The sequence below is a fragment of the Cyanistes caeruleus genome, chromosome 9 (genome assembly GCF_971803275.1).
Source record: "Cyanistes caeruleus chromosome 9, bCyaCae1.hap1.1, whole genome shotgun sequence".
Classification (NCBI taxonomy): Eukaryota; Metazoa; Chordata; class Aves; order Passeriformes; family Paridae; genus Cyanistes; species Cyanistes caeruleus.
In genome coordinates this window covers 15,656,039-15,677,579 of record NC_141709.1, presented here as the reverse complement: position 1 = coordinate 15,677,579, position 21,541 = coordinate 15,656,039, and the positions used below count along the sequence as shown (strand labels likewise).

General features: G+C 35.9%; 1 protein-coding gene across 4 annotated transcripts in view; it reads right to left on the bottom strand.

The window, feature by feature from the left end:
* The window catches only part of CDC14A (cell division cycle 14A), a 52,498-nt gene that overhangs the window by 8,479 nt on the left and 22,478 nt on the right, over positions 1-21,541 (bottom strand). The window contains exons 6-15 of one of the 4 annotated variants that reach the window (XM_086841732.1): positions 17,040-17,106; positions 14,634-14,696; positions 11,420-11,507; positions 9,618-9,848; positions 7,370-7,508; positions 3,938-4,094; positions 3,180-3,292; positions 2,558-2,605; positions 1,410-1,538; positions 133-451 (exon numbers count right to left, since the gene is read on the bottom strand). In XM_086841732.1, the coding sequence (XP_086697858.1) occupies positions 133-451; positions 1,410-1,538; positions 2,558-2,605; positions 3,180-3,292; positions 3,938-4,094; positions 7,370-7,508; positions 9,618-9,848; positions 11,420-11,507; positions 14,634-14,696; positions 17,040-17,106 (1,354 nt within the window). The remainder of the gene's footprint in view (positions 1-132; positions 452-1,409; positions 1,539-2,557; positions 2,606-3,179; positions 3,293-3,937; positions 4,095-7,369; positions 7,509-9,617; positions 9,849-11,419; positions 11,508-14,633; positions 14,697-17,039; positions 17,107-21,541) is intronic. The other 3 variants (XM_086841735.1, XM_086841734.1, XM_086841736.1) reach the window with 3 other exon arrangements.

Genomic DNA, 21,541 nt, shown 5'->3' with positions numbered 1-21,541 from the left:
AAGGTGCTGTTCAGAAACACCAGCGGAAGTCGGAAAATTATGCTGAGTTAAGATTTTTTTGCAATAGTTTTGCTCTCAGAAGCAAAGGAGAAAAGCATCAGCAAGCTGCCTGAACGTGCTGTTGGAACTTACAGGAATGGACTCTGGTATCGTGCTGGAGGACTTGTAAGGCCCATAAAGGAAGGCTGGTGCGTATTCATCTGTCACGGCGCTGTGAAAACTGCTTTGGCTGCTCAGGTTGTTGCCACTACTGCTGTTTCTGTTGTATAAGTTGTTGTTCAGTTCATGATTTTTTCTGTGTGGCAGCTGCAAGCTGCCATTCAGGTGACTGGAGATATGGCTTATAGTAAAACCTGTCCTAGAGGACAATGATGTCATTTTGCTCTCATCATCATCTGAAGCAGCATACAGGTTCCCTAGAGAACTGGCTAGTCTGGAGTTTATGGAAACGCTGAATGGAAAACACATGCAGGGAAAAAAAAATATTCACAAGGTATGTAGAGATATATACAAAAATGCAACAGCCAATTAGTAAACATTAGGTGAATAACACAGACCATTCTGAAATAATCTGTGTTTGCACACAGGTTCACTTTCTAGCTCCTAAGTAACGAAAAGCAGAATTCCTTGCAAGGACTTTCCAAGTTTTGCTTATTCAAGCACTACACCATGGCCACCTTTCACCTCTGTCAAACCATACACACATGCAGGAGATGGTGTTAAAAAGGTTTAGGCAGTATCTGATTTACACCAAAGTACTTTGTGGACGTGGAACAGTTTAAGAACTCTTTTTCTGGTTCTAGCAATCAGCTTTGTGATACAAGCCTTCAAGCAACCAAGAAGTAATATAAAAAAATTTGAGACTAGAAGTAGGGTGTCCTGAAATACCTCAAGCAGGTTACTCTGTTCATGCAAATTTTTCTGCACACAGTTATTAAAAATGCATCCATCATTCTGAGTGTCATTTAATATATACAATTATTTTGGACAATAGTAATAATGGAGCTAAATAAATAGTAATAATGGAGCTAAATAAATCAAGGGTTCATAAAAAATTATCACTCAGTATTCTGAGAGTAATAGTATATAGAGTTGTGAGAATATGTGCAAAACATTTGTAAAATGAGATAAATGAAAGAAACCTTAACAACCCACTTGAGCAAGACAGCACTGTTTCTGATGACACAATCTCAATAAAACTCTCAGACTAGTAGGATAGATTTTGGGTTTTGCTTGTTTTTAAATCTGCAGGCAACTAAAGTTTGGCTAGAACAGCAGATCACTGTAAGTAAATTTAAGTCTTCTTGTAGCAAAGAACAGCAAGGGCTTCATAGGCTGCAGATGCACTGATAGCCAACCACTGTATGACACTGCAAGCATTTGTACCAAAATGAGAAAAAGAAAAAAACCTTTTAAGGTTAGAGCCTGAGGACGCGGAAAGTCTGCTTATTCTTTCTGCAGGTGGTGAAGTAACTGCCAGCACTCTGGAGGCCTTCAGAGGAGATACGGGTCCTTCTGTGCTACCTGAAGTACTGAGCCTAAAAAAAGTGCAGAGTTCTACTAAGAAGCAAGATTTTACAATTAGAATATACATCTCCAACACATATAGTCTTTCAGTACATAGACTGGTATTTCAAAAAGTGTGAATTATCAACTCTGAGAACTCAACAGCAAAAACTCAAGTTTCCCTGCTTAAACTTTTTTAAAAAAAACAAAAAACCAAAAACTTTCCAGATATCCACTCCAAGTATTTCCCCTATGGCACCTTATTAAAAAGTTACAGGCTATTTTCACCTTGCTAATTTATGCAAGCCAAGTGTCTATTTTTTATAGATTTAAGTTTTATCACAAATTTTAGAACTTAAATGTAAATTTGATTAAGACTACTTTTTGAGTTTGTAGAACAAGTACGAGTAGAAAAACCCAAAATTTTAGCTTTCATGAGGTCAGCATCATTTCCAAATGACAAGTTTCACAAAGTTGCACAGAACATGCAGCTCTTTCTAGGGTGGGATTCTTAGTGACAAGGTTCTTCATGTGTTGATAATGAGCTGTATGTATGTTACACTGGACTACTCAAATTATTACTGTAATGGCTGTCCACATTAATTAATTTAAAAATGAGTTTTCTTTAACCCTAGATCAGGGGATACAGCAATCAGACCTTAAAGGATGAAAAAAACTTGGGTACAAGTCTCCAGCTACAAGCATAGAAGAAAAATTACACTGAGCAGCTTAAATTACACATCAAGAAAGGGTAAAACATTTGTTTCCAATGCTAGACATCTGGTGAAATCCAGGTCACAAAACTGAAAAAAAGGTGCTCTTTTCAGTATTAATACTTGATAATGACAGAAATTTTGTCTTCCATTTGTATTTTAGATTTAATGGGGCAAGGCATGCAATTTGCAGGCATTTAAAAAGGCTTGTTACCTCCCTATGCTCAGAAGTCTGAAAATAGTAATTACATCAATTGATTAGCAATAATTCAAAACACTGAAAATTAAGACCCTATTCAAGTGATACACATTTAGAAGTAGAATTTTAAAGTCAGTACCTGAAGGGTTGTGATATTGACCTGGTGTGCAGCTTCATGTCTTGAAGCCTAAAGAAACAAAAGCAGCAATCTTTATCCAAGGATAAAACACCTTTCCCCTCTGCCAAATCTTATCTGTGTCTCTCAGGTTGGCTTAAAATATAAAAATAAGAGTTCGAATTATTGACAATCGGTGTTTTAATTTACAGTTAAAGAACAGACAGTTACTTCAGGTTTAATTCCAAAGTTCACATTTTTACTGGTTCTGAAAAACTCTTAATTTCTATAGGGAGTACCGAAAAGTAATTACAGAAAGACAACTAAGTTAGATTAAGAATATTTTGTTCAAGTTGTAAGTTTTAAAATACTAGATATAAATTTGAAAATTTTGAAGTAGTTTTTACGTTATCTTTTATCGCTACATAGTAAAAGGTTTCCCTAAACAGGGAGACAGAGGTTAAAAAAGGAGAGAAGATCAACAAACCAAATGTGCAACTAATAGATACATACCTGGAGAAGTTTCCACCACAGAAGGTGGTACAGGTGGTACTACTGCCTTAAACAAGAGCATGTACTTACCACACAGATCTGATAGCATGGAGAGAATTTAAAACTGCAAATTACCTCAGACTGGTATAATTACCTCAGGGCTCCAGCTGTAATGGAACAAGGCTGTCGCCGACTTTTTAAGGCATTCAGCTTATCTCCCTGTGTCAACCCATCCTGAGCTTCCACATCTTTGTCTTCACAATCATTCTGGGAAACAAAAGTATGCAAGCAAGGGAATCTATCAACTCCTGGCGGCAGTGTAGTTTCCAAGCACTGAATATCTCCTTTACAAAGATCAGAATCCAGAAGGCTGATCTGCTGTCTTCTGCAGACATGGCACTACTCTGCATAGTACAGGTACATTAAATGTGCCTCTGTACAAACATATTCATGTAGGGCTTTTGCAGAATCTAACCTCAATCAGTTCATGATGCTCAAGCCTAATGCTAGCATTTTTTTACTTCAAGGAAGTCTGTTGGACATCTATACACGCCTGCATTTTTAGTTAAAAACTTTGAATAAGCAGATTTTTTGTTTCCAGGAGGGAAGCTGGCTTTTTGTTTTCCTTAATTCTCAAGAAAACAAATTAAAATCCTGAGAGAATGACTTGAAATAATGCAAACCTTTTGAAGCTTGAAAAATTACCTGTAACAGTTTTAAATATTATTCGATCTTTTTTATTTTTTAAGTGGATATTTGTTCTAATTATGGCCTATAAAAAAAGCTAATCTGAGAAAAATCAATCTAATACTAATACAAGTCTAAAAAAACCCACAAATCTAGAAGTTATCTATAGCTAGTTATTAAAAGCTCAGCTTCAGTCTGTTTGAAATTTTTCCTAATAACATTTACCTCCTTGTATTGATCCAGGTCTTGTGCTTTATTCAGACTGTCACTGATGGAAATGTCATTCAAGCCACAAAGAACTCTGTTAATGTTTCCATCAATTCCTCGCTGTTTCTGCTTTGATCGGATGAGATCCCCCTCCAGCCATAACATTGCTTGCTTCCTTCAGGATACAAAACCAAAGCCATTCTGATCAACAAATTTGCATACATATAAAAAACAGTATGAAAACATGCATACAGATTGCCAACATCTGAATCTTCTGTACATCTTCATCTCAAAAATAATTTACATGTCTATCACAAGAAATTTTCAAACCTCAAAAACAACAACAAATAACCCTCTAGAATCACCAAATAAGTCTGTTGTCACCACAGTACTAAGACTTCATTTTATCAAATCTTCTGGGGAAAGAGGTTAACTAAACAGGAATTTGTAACCATATTTTAAAGGCTCTTAAAATACAACTTAATAATATAAAACAGCGCTTTCATAAACATCATGTGTAGCAAAACTGATGATACGAGACTTTGTAACTTACTAGCATGAGTTTTCTGGATACAGATACTGTGCAGTGAAACTACAGCTGACCTGTGCAGTACAAATGGATGTAGTCATCTAAAGTCCACCAGGGCTTTAATATCAACTTTTAGAAACTGAAAGAATATATCCTTCACACAGGTGGTAGAATAATAAAAATTTCTTCACTACCACGTGCATGGGCAGAGCAGACCTTTTTGATGAGGCAGCATTATTCCTTGATAAGGAAGTTTGCTGGGTAGGCACCAATCATGCTAGCTCCATCCAAGAACTGAGACCCTATTACATACTATTGAAGCATTAAATTCCTACACTGAACAGGGGAAAAAAAAAGTGAGGAATTAAATCAGAATACACTTTCACAGGAAACTTTTGTTTGGAAACGAAATATTATGGCAAACATTAAGAGCTAAGGGATCTGAGCCAATTGCTTAAGCTTGCTCAATAATAAATGCAAAGGTAAGAACTTCAGAAAAAAGTCATTACATCCCTAGTAAACATCATGAGAAGGCAGAACAAATGTGTGGGGGCTAGAGGGAGTGCCATTTAGTCCACCTAACAGAAGTACCCTATGTTGGGGGTTAGGTGTCCTTTTAGTTACCTGTGGAATTTTTACCCATTAGTTTCGGGGAAAACCTAACTGCGGGTACTTGGTGGGTGCTTGAAGAACACAGAGTTCGGCCGGGCCCAGGGGGGGAAGGGGGCAGGAAAAGGGGAGGGTGGGGACAGTTTGGCGGCTTCTTCAGCTTTGGAGAAGGACACTGGGGCGCAGAGCTGTTGCGGTGGGGAGAAGGGAATCTCGCCATCACCCAGACAGAGCTGCTGCTTCTTCTCTGTTCGTTGGTGGCCTCGCTCCCCCTGTCCTGCCGGGACGTGTGGCAGTGCCAGGCACTGCTGTGGAGCTGCTGATCCACCTCAGCCACCAGCCCTGGATCTCTGCTCATCCCTGCTGTTCCAGCTGAGTGTTCCTCAGAGCCCTGCAGGAGCACCGGGACTGACTGCCCGAGGGGTTTGTGAAAACAAAACCTCTCCTCCATCCCTTCCTGTCTCGGCCGAGAAGGCTGTCACAGGGTCCCTGGTTCTGTCTTCTTGCTAATGCTGTAGTTATTGTTGTTTGTTTGCCTTGTTATAAATACTAGTAAAGAACTGTTATTCCTATCCCCAGACCTCTGCCTGAGAGCCCCTTGATTTCAGAATTATAATAATTTGGAGGGAGGAGGTCTACATTTTCATTCCAAAGGAGGCTCCTGCCCTCCCTAGCAGACACCTGTCTTCCAAACCAGGACACCCTAGAAAACATGCTTGAATTTAAATACCTTTGAAATCTTTCAAGATTATTGCATACACAGTATGCAATTAATGTGTTCTGATACACATTTCAGTGGAAGAGTTTCTATAAAAAATGCCCCTAAACTAGTCAAAGCTCCCTTATCAAACCTCAAAGAACCTAAGAGATTAGGCTTTGACACCTATTAAGCTTAGGAGATTGAAATTGCAAGATGTTACCTTTTTGTCAGATGCAACTTTGCAGCCCTGAGGGCAAGATACTTTATACTAGAAAGATGTAACTGACATTCCCAATCCCATTCTGACACCATTGGTGACATTACTGGGCTTCTGTTTGATTGTTGAAACAGGTATCTACTACCCTTAAGAAAGTAGAAAATCCTTACTGAACAACACTACAGCTCTCAGCTATGACAAATGTTGATAGATCTGAAGGACCTTTGCCTGTCTATAAAATCAAGCCAAGTATTCCTTCAGTCAAACCAAGAAAAGACATGGGCTTTGTTTTTCCTATCTTGTAACATAACCTACTACCTTTCTTGTAATTTTGCTCTACTGTGCAAGTCATTTCTAAGAGTGTATCATCCAAGCATCAGCACTGTCTGAAGAAGACTAATCTGGCTCCAGTGAACACCCGTAGTTAAGAAAACTTTGTGGTCTGCAGTATTTTGAAGAATAGCAAGTCACCTCTCAAACAGAGGAGTATCCATTTAGTTGCACTGGAAAATAAACCCCTCATTCATGCTCTATTTCTCTTGAATTACAGTAATTACAGAATTGCAGTAATACATCTTTATCTCCAATATCCTATCAATTTTAAGATGCAAGGTCAGTGAATCTTTTACAGTATTTACACAGTACCTAGCAGAGTTGATGAATCCTTTTTCCTACTTGTAGTGGATTTTTGAAAAATGTTTTGTCCCATAAAAGTGAAAATGCCTCCAAAGTAAATATCATCATGCCATCAACTCAAATATATCAGCATTACCACTACAATAGTAAACACACAACACTTTAAACTTTCTGTCTACATTACTGTCATTCATTTCCAGTCAGGATCAAATCTGAAGCTGTATTAATACAATACATTTGTTTGGCACCAACTGCTAGTTCCAAATGAGAAATGTTTCATACATCATGCTGAAGAATCTGATGGAGATCATAAGCTCTCTGCCAAGTAATTATTTAATCTTTAGTTACAATAAAGAAAAACCATACAAATTGTACCATTTTGAGATTAATTTTAAGTGCAACAGATGATATATAAAGTATTTAAAGACTACTCTTTAAATGCTAATATTTAATAAATCCTATTTGTTGATTTAATCTTTTGTACACATCTGTCCGCTTCCAACACATTTGTCTAACTCCTAAATTCCCCAGAACAGAAACATGCAGTCTTGGGGTCCTGTGCCCCTTTAAGGGAACAAAATGCACTGAACTCCAGAGAAGCTGTCTGCTTCTGAGTAACTCAGATTAAACACATATTAACTAACCTTAAATATATTGAACAGGCAATAACTTAAAAATGTCAGTAGACAAATTAGACCCTATAAATAGTTCAAGATGGATAGGGATGGAGAAGGGCAAAGAAAGGATATATATACATACTCTTCCAAGAAGTGCTGCTGAGGTCCTATAATGGAGCCTGGGCGACATATTCTTATCCAAGCAATGGCTTCAGCGTGTGTGAACTTGTAGTGCTTCATTATGTAACAGGCAATCAGTGTTCCTGTTCTCCCCAGCCCAGCTGCAGAAACACAAGTATCAACAGCCACACATGAAGGGATGAGCATTCCAGAATTATCAAATAAAAGTATGGGATGTAAGAAAACTTCCATGCAAAGTTATTCACCACATTAGTATTTGAAGAAATAATTTCTGATTCAGTGTCCCATTTATCACATAATTCTATTTCAATGTTGTAGAAATAGGGATGAATCTTTCATACTCAGGAAAAGTTCATGTTTAAAAGAACACCGGTAACAGCAATCACTCGTGGCACTTGAAAAATTCTACTCCGACCTTTGTTTAAGAAAAAGGCCAATATTTTTTAAAATGCCATGATCAGGCTGGATACCAGCTTCATATTTATAATACCAGTAAAAAAATATAACCATAGCTCCTTTAAGAGACCAGCACAAGTACCTAAAAACCATGGTGCAAACAACATCGTATCTCAACAGAGAGCAACTCAGTGGGTTTTTCTTTTTGAATCAGTTTTGTTGTGAAACCCGCACATAAAACTATTCACTGCTATCTATATAAACAGAAATGACTGTTAACCAGTGTGTAATTTTAGACAACAATAGTTTAAAATAATTTAATCCATTGCTCAACAAATCCCAAACAAATCCTGTTTTTAAGGGGACAACAGAGACACAGAAAAATTAGCTTTTACTAACTGTAAAATCTCAAAATACAGAGTGAGAATTAATCTCTTTCTAGCTCTGTGTGCCATCTACTAGTAAATTGCTTCCCCATTTAAATCTTATTTTCCACAAATACAATATTTGTAATTTACAGTCTCACAGTAGCCTACTATTGTTTATACACCAACAATTATCCAAATGGAAACTCTCCAAAGCAGCCAGACATCTCTGCTGACAATTTTATACACAACTACAAGCTCTTCACATTTAACCAGTAATTAACTGACTTTTTTGAAAGTGAAGATTTAGGTATGATGAAGGTAGAAGTTCACACATAGTGAAGTCCCATAACTGTAGCTTGGCTGACAAGCTCTGAAGACTCATTTAAAAGGTGAAGTATTGATTTCAGTTCTTTCCTCCAACATTCTTCTAATGCACAAACTTTCAATTACAGCCCTTTGCAATTAACTGTTCTATCTCATCTGAGACTAGCAGTTTCTAGTGTAATAGCTGTGCCCAGGATACCTCTGCAATATAACTCTGCTTAAGTAAAAACTGACTTAACTGTTATTGAACACTGTAGAGGATTATTTAGATTGGTGTAAAAACTAAAAGGAACAAGATTGCTGATTTGCTTACTAAATATTCAGACAAAAGACCAAAAATACTTCAGTGTAGAAAGCACATCTCTAACTCACTACCAAGTATGCCATCCTTTAGCAGCTAAGCCTAACAACCTCTTGCTAATCAATAGCTTATACTCTTATTTAGCCAATTAGCAGATGCCCAGCTTATCAATGCCAGAACTTCTGCGTTCTAGCAACAACTTGTTGGCAAATAAATCTGTTTAACTTTGATATCCATATTTATTGTTCATGGGAAAATTATGAATAGTATTATTCTTGCTTCTGACCAGGCAAGACAGTCTCCACAATGTCCTTACACAACTCTAAACATAAATCAAGCTGAACCCTTAAAAGCCTTTGTTAATCTCTCTTGACTAAGCATGTTTTGTGTATTTGCTGGCTGGTTTGCTGAATTAGGCTGGTTTGAAATGCTGGCATCAAAATAACTCACATCAACTTGAAATGTAGAATTCATACTCCACAGAAAAATGCAGAACAGTCAAAAAGCACAAAGAAAACCTTTTAGTGTTTTGCATTTCCTAGCTAATTATCATAATGCTGTGAAAGCATAATGCAAAAAAGAAACCAGCATCAACTAATCTCGAGTTTCCAAGTCACATTAAAAAAACCCACAGAACAATGAACAACAGATTGTCAGTTCCTGCAAGTAACAGTGTAGGATGTAAGGGCTTCATATACACAGGAAAATAACAAATATTTGGCATATATTTAGTCAAGAACCATAAAGCATTATTACTCTCACAATCTGAAAGTGTTCTTTAATGTTGTATTTCTGGGATAAACTCCATATATTTATACTTCTTTTGAATTTCAGTCTGAGAAATGAATAGGTGCATATACCTTTACAATGTACTGCAATGGCACCATCAGCATTTTCACAGATGTTCAGGAACCTCTGGACTATACTGTCACTTGGTGTGCTGCCATCGATGAAGAATAGATCATAATGCTCAAAACCAGCATCAGTAAAGCGTTTTGCCTCATAAATTTTTTTGTTTAGTCTTATGATTGATGTGACATTATGCTTCTTGAAATAGGGAAAGTAGGCTTCAGGTGCATGAAGAGGATAACCTATAAAATAACAAAGCCACAATCATTTAAGGTTTCATAAAGGTTCATGAAGTTCAAAATCCCACTAATCAAAAACTTTTCTGAATTATAAAGACACTAATACTAAAAATGCTTTAATACTTTATTCAGAATAGACATGTTAAATATTATTAAAAAACTGTCCAAAAAATGCTTATGAAAACCACTTTTATATAGAAAGAATTAGGAGTTAAAAAGTTAAAACAGGGTCTATATAAAACACTATACTGTCTCCCATTAAGCCCCCATTCTTCTCTGCAAGGGGTATTTTTAAATAAAGCTGGGGACACGTATGACATCAGTGTTCCAGAACAGCTGTTTATCTAGAGTCAAGCTGCAAATCAAAGAATAAAAGCATGCTTGAAGAGGAAACACAGTTTGTAAGGAAAAAACTGGTACTGCAGTTTATCCAGTCAAAAGATAAACTGCAGTACCAAAAATACTCCTGTCCTACTGGGAAGTACGAGAGCTTTACTGCCTTGATTCTCAGTGGAGAAACAGAAGGATCCTCTAGATGAAGATGGGGGACAGGGAAGCAGGTCAATGACCAACCACAAGACAGCTGTTCAGGACAAGTCATATACAGATTAGTAAATACAATTCAAGCCACAACCTAAGGAGAAAAATGTACTTCGTAATGTGTACTTGCAATCACCTGGGAGAGGGTTATTTATAGTTGTGTAACTGAATTTTGAGTGCATTCATTTAATAATTTTCAGTTATACATGTTATAAATAAAATACAGGTTTTCCAAATTCCATAGAGCAATTTAAATAAATTTAGAAAAAAATTCTGCAAGAAAGGGCTGCTACAATGATTGGGGAAGAAACCCAAATCAAAATATTTTCTTTCTGGATTTTGTTTACATTTTCAATGGACACTATGTAACCAGCAGCATTTCAGTCATAAAAGAAACATGAGAGAGCAAAGAACAGCTTGGGGAGGGAAGGTAGATATTCAGAAAATATGCTCACATAAATGAAAGGACATGGTACAAATAATATAGTCAAATTCAGAAAAAAACTGGTGACAGAATTTTCCTTTTAGCTGGACCAAATCTCTACTTTCCCTCTGTCAGTCAAACAGTCAAGTTTCTCTTGTTTCCATTCCACTAGAATCAAATTCCCTAAGTTCTTCACATCACCCCAAGTATCTTCAGTAGGAAAGGCAAGCTTCTTTTAAAGGTCTTTCCTGGTCTGTGGTACAAAACCCTTAAAACAGTATTCTGTGTTTAATGCAACTCACCTTTAATTCTGCACACTTACTGTATCAGGTGTCAGGTTCCCTGAGAATAGTAAAGCGACCTGAGTCTCTCAGGCACTTTGTCACAGGATGAAAAGTCACTGAATGTCAGAAGAATTGAAATTCTTCTGGCAAAGAAGAATTCCAAAACGTTTTGAATTAAATTGTTTGAGCATATATAAAATGCTCACTGGATGACTATTTCTGAAGATTAAAACTGATTTATAACCCTCTATTAATCTTCTGCTCATTTGCTGTGATGCTGGACATGCTGGAAAAATAAGATCATAGCACTGCATTACACATCATACCATTTTCAAGTTTGCTTTTTGGGTGTGGTCCACTAAAAGCCAAAAATTTTCCTGGAATAATCCAGTTGAAGTCGCCATTTTCCACTCTCTACAAAAATTTCAGAAGAGAAAAACATTTTAGTATCTGTATATACAAGGAAAAAATAATTACTCAAGATTTTATTTTACTCTTTACTATGTTCTTGTTGCATTAAAACAAAACACTTGAAATGCAATTAACTAGCTTTACTATATGGCACAAATTAATCACAAGCTGCTTCTCAGATCTATCTTAATAAAATGAAATGTAAAGAAAATCTGCTTAAGTTTTCCAATAAAAGCAGAAAGATCCTTTATGTAAGGTATTTTTCCTTGAGAGGGTTCATTGTTTCAGGACACCTATTACTAACACTGACAAACACCAAGATTCTTCTATGTTTTAATCAAAAGTCATGGAAAAGTGCTTCCTTGTGAGGCACTTCCTAAAAAACCCAATTCACAGAAAACAAATTAAAAACCAATTAGCCTTCAAAACAATTACCCTTTGCCTGTAGAAAATAAAATTTACATATTGGCATAAGCTCTGATGAGCCAGTAATCACAGAATGAAAAGTGTAAATTAAATAAAGAGACTAGATTTTAATAAAACTTTCAAACTATGACATTTTGCTCACTTTTAAATGAAAACCTAAAAAGGCTCTTCAAATTCTGTCACTGCTGAAAATGAAAGCTTCTTTGGAAATATGTAACATGAACTGTAGTTCTAAACTGCCTTCTTTTCTTTCTTTAATTGAAGACTGTTCATTCCTCATTTGGCAATGCAGTTATTCTCAGCATGACTTTTAAGGACATGGCACTTGGTTCAGCTGCATTATTAAGCTTGTGTTTTTAGCTCTCAGCTCATGAGACCATCCTAATGAGTGAAAGGTTCTGATAATGGACATCACTGTAATCAATTCAGCAACTGTTTGCTTAGCTGAGCCCATTAGGCTCGCTCCCAATGTCCCTGCACAATGGAAACTCCTGGAAGTTGCCCAGGTTGCATAAGGACTAGAGAACCAACCTCAGTGCCAAGCCAGGACCCATGCCCCCCGCTGGTATCACACACTGACATCTCAGCACTGCAGCACCCCTACTCCCTTTAGGAAAGAAGTCCTGTTCAGTAAGCTAAAAATATTTTTGTATTTGTATCACCAGTTTTATTTGTGGATTAAATTCTTTACAGTTACAGGAGTCATGGTGAAGAATTTCAATTTTTATCAATATGAACTACAGGTATCTCTGTCTATGTGTGTGTGTGTGTATATATATATTCTCAACACTACATGCAAACATCATTATTACTAAAAAAAACCCAATCAGTAATTTACTTTCAGTCCAACAAAAGGGGAATTAGCTGCCTTGATAACATAGTAAGATGAAAGAACTGCAAACATTAAATAAAATTTCCTTTCAGCTGCTCCATTTAAGTCGTATGCAACTTCTGTCAATATAACCACACATTTGAAGACCTAACATAGCAAAAACCTGTAACATTTAAAGTTTTTGAAATACAGCACGGGACATAACTAAACACAAAGCTGACCACAATGTGTCAAAAAAATGAAGACATACCAAAAAATGGACAAAAAATTAAAGATGATTCCAAATTCTTGCTTCTTAAACTCAGCAAACAGCATACTATAAACATCATTCACATGTATGTACTTTTCACACTCTAAAATAATGTTAAGCCTTAAACAAGATAATGGGATAGCTTTAGTCAATTATTTTAGGACTCTTTTTTTAAGCAGACTAATGCCGACTATACGTACAGAATTCCAAACTACCATTTGTTTTTAGTTTTTCTTTTTGTACACAGAGTCAACCAAAAAGCAAAAAGCAGCGATTTCATATTTTAAATTTCAGTTCTGTTCATTTAATTCTGTAAAGAGTATACCAATTTTTTTAAACATAATCATTATGGAATATTGCAGGATACAGAAATCCTTCTACAAATGCTTTCAAGTTTAGGGAAATAGGGAGATTTGTGGTACAGACTGCCTACTGCAGACATGTACAGTATAGATGTGCTGTCAATTAATTTTTCCCACTGTTTATTCCACTTCTGACTTCTCTTTCTTGAACTTTCATGAAGCATTTCAGTATGTACATGAAATACATACAGCTACAGGAAACGCTTTTAAAATGGTTATTTTCAAACTTAGCAACTTTACTCTCATTACTTCCAAGTTTTCTGAAAATTGCAATGGAGGGGAAAAATACGGGAAGAATACTGGCTACACTAAAGTACATCAAGTTTAAAAAGAGATTTAAATTTATATTCAAATATTTAGTACACCTCTAGTTTATAAATCTTTCTCCTTAGCCAATACAACTGCAGGAATTTATAGGTGTTCCAAAGATTATGTCCAACAAACTAAATGATTGTCACTGATTCAGTAAAAACCCTTTCCCTTCCTTTAGGTGAGACGTGGTATACAAAGACCATGCAACTCTTTTGGACCAGATGCATGTACACTTTCTGTGCCTGAGAGTTCCTCTGCACACAGCCTAGTCCACAGGTACAGCATGGAATATTTTTAAAGCTTCTCTAAAGCAATGTAGCTTGGGACAATTTTCTACTACCAGCAGATAAAGTTGTGCATGTTACAGAATCCTAGAAGCATTGAGAGCCAACCAGAGTATCTATGCCTAGGTGGTAATAAAGCTGGCAGAACAGTAAATGAGACCTGTTAGCTTTCTGGGACTTCATTAGGGAAATATCATAGCTGTACTTCCTTTAATAGAACTCCTCATAATGCATCCTTACTTAAAAAAATCCCTCAAGATCTGCTTTATCTAGGTAGCTATAAAAAATTCATCATATATTTGGGACAAATAGGAATGGAAGACAGAGCTAACAAGTGCTGGAAGAAAAGATATTTTGTGGGTCAGCTGAGAAACCTTGGATTGTGTCCTGGGAGAAGGTTGGGAAAGCATGAGAGAGGTCCAGAAGCCAGAAGGGCTACAAGAAAACATTAGATTTATGATATGATGCACTGAAATTGCAAGGATAGTAATCCTGCATGTTCTTCACCAGGAGCAGATAGGTTTCCATGCACATACCTTACATATGAACACTGGGTTTTACTTGAATTAGAACGTGTTTCCAGTGTGTTTTAAGTTGGGGGATACTGTATACTCTTATTTTAGGTAACTCAAACACATTCAATGCATTATTAAATGTACAAACCTCATAGTGTTCATATTCATCCACATCAAATGTCTTAAAGTCAAAAAATCCATGCTGCAAGGCCTAAAAGGCAACAAGGTGTCAGTTTACACTGAAATACAATATACAATCTAATTTTATAATACTTTTTTGAGCAAAACTACATCCCTAAATGTTTGTGGTTGTGCTTTATTGAAGCTTTTACAATAAGACAATATTACATTTTGCACAGATTAACAACACAGACAACAAAAACTCCAACAATGTCACTGAAACATGTTAGGCTCAGTATTTCCCCTCCAAAGACATGAGGATGGGACACAAAGTTGTTGCATATCACTTAAATCGTAACATTGATTCTCCACACCCCACCATGTGGGGTTTTTTTTCTGTAAGGCAGATGACAAGTTAAAAAGCAATTCCCTTTTTGTCATGCACTTATTTAATGATTCCTATGCCAAACATATTTTCATGCAGCTGGACATAACAAAACATTGAACACTGGAGAGTTTTTTTATTTTCTGCACTTAGTATGATACTCTGGTTGTACCATCATAATACCTAGGCAAAACAGCATATACAGAATGCAGTGCCATGTATAATCTCTATTTTATTATTTATTTTAATACATATTTCACAGGTACAATAAAGCCCACTAGACTACATTAGACAGTATTTATTACAGGACTGAAAGAAGTTTTATATTCAATTACCGTATTATTATTAATTATGCTACTTCTGTACTGAAGATTTGTATATAACAACCATATAGAACCATATTCAATTCTATGAATATGAAATTCATAGCCAAAATTTATTCCAAATGGGTGGAAGACATTTCTGCAGCATGTATTTATACTGAACCTATTGCATTTTGAGAAATACAAGTATTGCACAAAATTCTGGAATTAAGATGTGATAAGAACACATCACATATCTATGATTTAAAACCAATTATCATCAGACTGCCATTGTTTGCTACATACAGAGCACCTTTTTAGGACAAATGAAAAATAGCTTTGTTATAGACAAAATAATTTTTTTATCTTGTTCAGTGACTGGACCTGTTATGAAACCTAAGATACTGAGAGGTTTGTCTGAACAGCTGATTTTGAAAAATGTATTTCATTGAAGCATGGTTGGCTGGCTGCACTCTGGAACTTGCAGGCCCCCTGAATTACATGTATATGACATACACACATACAAACACCAAATTTATCCAGGTAAATTAAGACTACTTTCAATTAAGGCTTACATTTTCTGCCCAAAGTGTTTTAACCTCTGTAAGTGAACTAGACAAAAATTCAATAATAAATTTCATGAGAACAAAGGAGGAAAAACTGATTCTCACCGTCCTTTTGATGTATTAGCTGCAGATAAATTACAGTGACTGCACTGACTACTTCAGATCTTCAGGATCCGTAGAATGCCTCACAAATTACAGTCTTTCTGGTAAATGACAGCTCCTTTCCCACCCCCACAGAACTAAAAATATTAAGCTTGATCTCTCTTTTTCCAATTTTTAAAAAATACTTGTTTTGCCATGATTTTAAGAATTACAGGTGGTCTATAAAGCGTTTGTACAGATTTGTTCCTATGGCTTGCTCCCTTCATCAAGGCCAATGGAAATGAACAAAATTTAAATGTCACCAATTAGGAAATTTTAAAAAAAAATTTTAAAAAAATCACAATACTGGAACTTAGTATTTCAGGACTACTTAAAATGACACATCAAACCACTAATAAGACACATTAGTTTTCACTGGTGTTAAACAATTTTGAAAAGATCAAACACTGAACCAAGTGTTTTGGGGAAAGCTGGGGCCAAGTACCTGCAAAAACTGTTCTGATTAAATCACATAAATACTTAGGTATCTGTTTCACTTGACTTAATCAACCTGTCATTCCCTCTCATCAATGGTTATAAATGATCAGATTTAAATAATGTATATAAATACATAAATTCATCTATCTATCGATCTATCTATATATACATACACACATTATATATATGTGTATCTTAAATATCTATATATACACATTATACATATATAAATACATATATATATATATATACAAATCAGATATAAAGGATCAGATTTAAATGCAGACTTAGCACAGTGTCTTGCATTAAGAGCTGTCCCCAGCCAGGCCTGGTGCATTCCAATTCATGAGGTGAAGTTCAAAAAGCTGTTAAAGGCCAGGCTAGACAGGTCAAAGTGCAGCCTTCCTCAGCTATCAGTACTCAAACACAGGCCTCAGTAACTTAGGCTTCATCACTACTCATTCACAGAGTCTGCTCTGAAACCGTGTTTTATAATCTATTTTATATTAATATATATATATTTATAAGCTCTTTTAACAGTATTTTTCTTCACGTTTTAAAAATGAATTTAAACCTGTTTTGCAAGGAAAAAATGTTGTTACCTTATTTACTCCCTGTAAACAGTCCAAGATCGTAAGATTGTATGTGCAGTTCCCAAATGAAGCATCCCTACAGATTTAATACAGATGAATTTAATATACACAGAATTATTTTAAGAACTAGGGGAAAAGCAGAACACAACAAAATACATTCAAGCTATTCAATCCCCTTTGAGAACTCTGAATTAAAGTTCAGACATCTTTTTAGAAGCTTTTTCAGGCTAAAGTAGTCCCCTGCCCAAGATGTAGCTCAGACTAAATGCAGTTAGATATTGCAAGCTACTTTAGGTGCACATTTTACAACAGGTAACTACATGCTCTTTACAAAATTATTTATGCTATCCAAGAACATGAAGGTTTGCATCCTCTCAAAGACAGTAGCAAATAAAGTACAGTTTGCTTTAACCATTATTCAAGTCTTAATTGAGTGACACTAACGGGCAGGCAAATAAGACTACTAGCTTGGAATTAATTTACAGGCTTTCATTTTGATGCCCCATTACAGATATGATTAAAAGTTATCCCAATATAATTAACTTTAAAATTACTTAACCTTAGTTTACCACATGAAAATTACAACTTGTATGTAAAAGATGAAGTGAGATTCAGCACCAAACACACACCACCAAAAAAAAGCATTGTGGAAAAATGAAGAACTACTTTTTAAGTGTGCTTCAGATCACTCTCATTTTAACAAAACTCTGCCTGAGCAGATTATTTCCTTACTACTCTTTAAGGAAATCTTTTATAGCTGTTTTCTTAGCTACCTTAGAGTCTTAAGAACTGCAATTTATCAGAACAGTAAAATTTTATGCAGACAGATACATATATAATCTCTAATTTATTCAAAATTTCAATTTCATTGAAAACTTTCCTTTTTTGATAAAACTTGCTATAAGTAGTATGAAGTTTTTCATATGCTCCCTCAATTCTCAAGTACTTTAAGAGAAGAAAATTCACCCCTATTCTTTAAGAGCAGAATAAGTTTAGCAGTTTTGAGCAAGCAGTACTCTTAGGAAATGATTTTAAGAAAATTAAAAGCTACTATTTTGGTAGTGTCATATTGCAGACAGGCCAATCTAAAAAGGCTTTCAAATCATTACATTATTAAAACACTCTTAACCATAATGTTTTGGAATGGTAACTTTGAAATGTGTATGAATCTTCCCTTTTCAAATCCAGCAGAGTTTTAAAAATGAGAAGCCACAAAGCATTTTCATTACATGGAATAAGCAGAACATATCAAACTCAATATATGAATTTTGCAGACAATACATTTTTGACTGATAATGGATTAACATTAGTATTTTGAATATCATATGATAACAGATCATTTTAGCACACAATTATTTTAGCAAACAAAAATGTCTTTTGAGCAAAAAAATCAAGGGCCCCAATGGGAGCACATACACAGCAGAAGGGGTTTAAAATCCGTACCAGTTTTCTGGAGGGGCTGATAAAAATAAAATCCAAACAAATGGAAACCGCAAAATTATATGTTTAAAGAAATAGGAACAGAAGATATGGTCACAGAAGACAGGTTCTATTTTATATTTTATTTTGCTGTAAGAAGCATAACTTATATTTTATCTGTATATATAATTACTTCTTTGGCTGATAAGGCATCTGATAGTGCTGTATATAAAAACTATGCTAGGAGAAAAGAAACACATAATCCTTAATCCATTAATAAGGAATACTATGAAAGAGGGAGGATGGTGAAGCTGACCTAGATGTACAATTCCAGGTGTACAATATTCTCAGCTACAGTTCCTACAGCCAGCTGTTACCAGTGACCTGCAAACAGATGCTGGCATCTAACACAAATTGCCTCCAGCGTCCTTGTCTCAAATGTCTCATTTCTGCTGATGTGCACCTGACTAAAGTAGGTTGCTGATTGTGTTTTATTACAGTATTCTTCCAGTTTTATATGCCCAAATGAATCGCCAGCTTACTTTTCAAACAGTGACAGAACTCCACTCACTTTCAAAATGAGAAAAAATATAAATATTTCTAAGAGATACAGATTCACTATGAATCTGAGCTGGCATTACAGAGCTGCATATCCCACATCCGATTTCACAGTTGTTTTGGCTGACCTCATTACTGCATAATGCTTTCCCTTTACCCAAACCTCTAAATACTGTCAATAACAAAACAGTTTGTTTCCCCAGCATTTGCCAATAAAGAAACAACCCCCAGAAGCTATAAACCAAAATCCATCTTTGAAATTCACATAATTATTTAGAGACTGAACATAATAATATTAAAATATATTTGTTTTTTCATCAATACCGAGTAGTTTGAGGTAAAAAATCTGAAACTGCTTCTCAGTAGGTAACTGGTATTCATGACAATTTGAAATGGTGCTAGCACTGCTTCTTAAATGGAAGTGAGAAGATACAGTATAAGATCTTCAAGAGACTAGAGCGTCACCAAGTGACAGTGAATCAGCCAAAAATAAGACAGAAGTGTCTCAAAGACAGTAGTGCCTTATCCTGGCAAGTTATCTTTAGCTTTTCTATTATAAAAACAAAACAAACAAATTTCCATGAATTTTGTAAGAGAAGTGATCTGATTTTTTTCCACCCCTGAACTGTATTTGCTGAAGCTGCCTTTAAATGAAGTACCAGCTGAAGAGACCTAAGCCGATTAGGGCTTTTTGAGGTCACTGAGCTACATGAAAGTAGATCAGTTTCCCAGTGATCACTTCATGTAAACCCACCTCAGTACTCCACAAAGAATCTGACAGCTTACAGCTTTTCCCTATCAAAGCTGTCTGGTTTTTTCTTTTCAAATAGAGGACTCTTCAGGTATCAAATTAACAAATTTGTTAAGCAGTCCAGTTGTAACACTGAACTGATCATTGCTCACTAATAAACTCTTAAACAGTTTAATTCAAGCAGAGATGACTTATACCACAGAAGTTATGTAATATGTAAGTTCCAGGCTGCAAGAATAAACTCAAGTCAATAAATACTGAACAGCAATAATTAGTATCTCCACATTATTTCCTTCATAGACCTTAGAACATAAAGAAAGAGGTAAGGCATTTGGGTTATGCTTTTAATTGTACGTAAGAGTTATTTTAGTCCTTTTGCAAGGCACTAAAGGTGTGGAAAGAGTGCAAACTTCCTCATAGCACCAACTTCTTTCCTCATAGTACAGCCTGATGCCAAGCAGACACAGTACCTAAGGCAGAGCTACTGCTTCCAGCACAGGTTCAATTGTTTGAGGCTCTGTACTATGCTACTTTTTGCAACAGACGGTCCAAATGTCTTGGAACATGGTGGGGGGAGGGAGAAATATCTCAAAGGCCTTGAAAAACCAGGGAGGATGAATAAATTATTGCTTTCCCATTTCCAGCTAATGTAGATGGTCCCACTGCAGGCCCTCATCAGATCCTGCCCTTCTCTCAGCACCAGTAATTTCTGAAGTTCTTGTATATACCCATCTCTACCTATAAATTCAACACCCAAACAGCCCCTCCCTATCAGACTTCCCATTTCTCATCTAGCTTCTTTTCTTATCACAATCCTTCTGTTTATTTCCTCACTGCTCTTTGTCTCCCCTCCAGTACAGCCAGATTACACACCCATCTTCCCCAGCAGGACAAGCTACACTGCAGGTGACAGAATCTGCTTAGGCTCTAATCCACAGCCACGACCTGACGTAGTCAAAAGCAGAGCCAAAAGAAATGTAAATGCTTTCCAGTCCCACACCATGCAAAAAAGAATGCTCAAAAAATCAGGAAGTTTAATTCTTCTAGCAAAAGCTGCTAACGCTGTATTCCTTCTAGAGACAAAAAGGCCTAAGAAGAATGTCTCCCTCTAATGTTGCCAAAGCTTTGAGTTAAAAAACCTCAAATGAAGCAACAAAAGCCCTAACATTTACCAGATACCATCCCACAGCAGACAAAATCTACCACAAAAACACTGTAATTGTCAAAGGCTTTAGTTGCAGACAATCATTTCTTTCACAGCAACCTGGGGTTTAAAACACATGGAAAAAGACTGCAAACTAATGTTTCAGAATATCCTACTCTATGAATGTATTGCTGTCTTCTCCTGAAGCTGACAAATGCAATTAAGCGATGATTCTTCTGTAGGCATTTTTCCAACTCAGACAGCAAAACCCAAGTAGTTCCTTGGCTGGACTTTGCCTTCTTCAATGTTTTTGCATAGCATACTCTTCCCAGCGAAACGCAAAAAGCTTTTTTGTATATAATATGCAATTATCCCCAGAAAGTCTTGCTGTTTCTTCTATTTTTTTGATCCCTCCTTTCACGATTCTAGAGTAGCTAACTATTCTATTGTGGAATAAAATTTCATTAATCCAAACTCACAAGGATTATATATGAATAATCAATTAACACTTAACAGGAAATTGTTTTATGTCATTAAATTTGTTACTGTGGTTCCAATCAGCCTCACAAGAAATCAGAGACAATTACTTTCACTAGTCCTTACCAGTCAAGCAGAAAAAGCATTTTCTTATCATTGCTA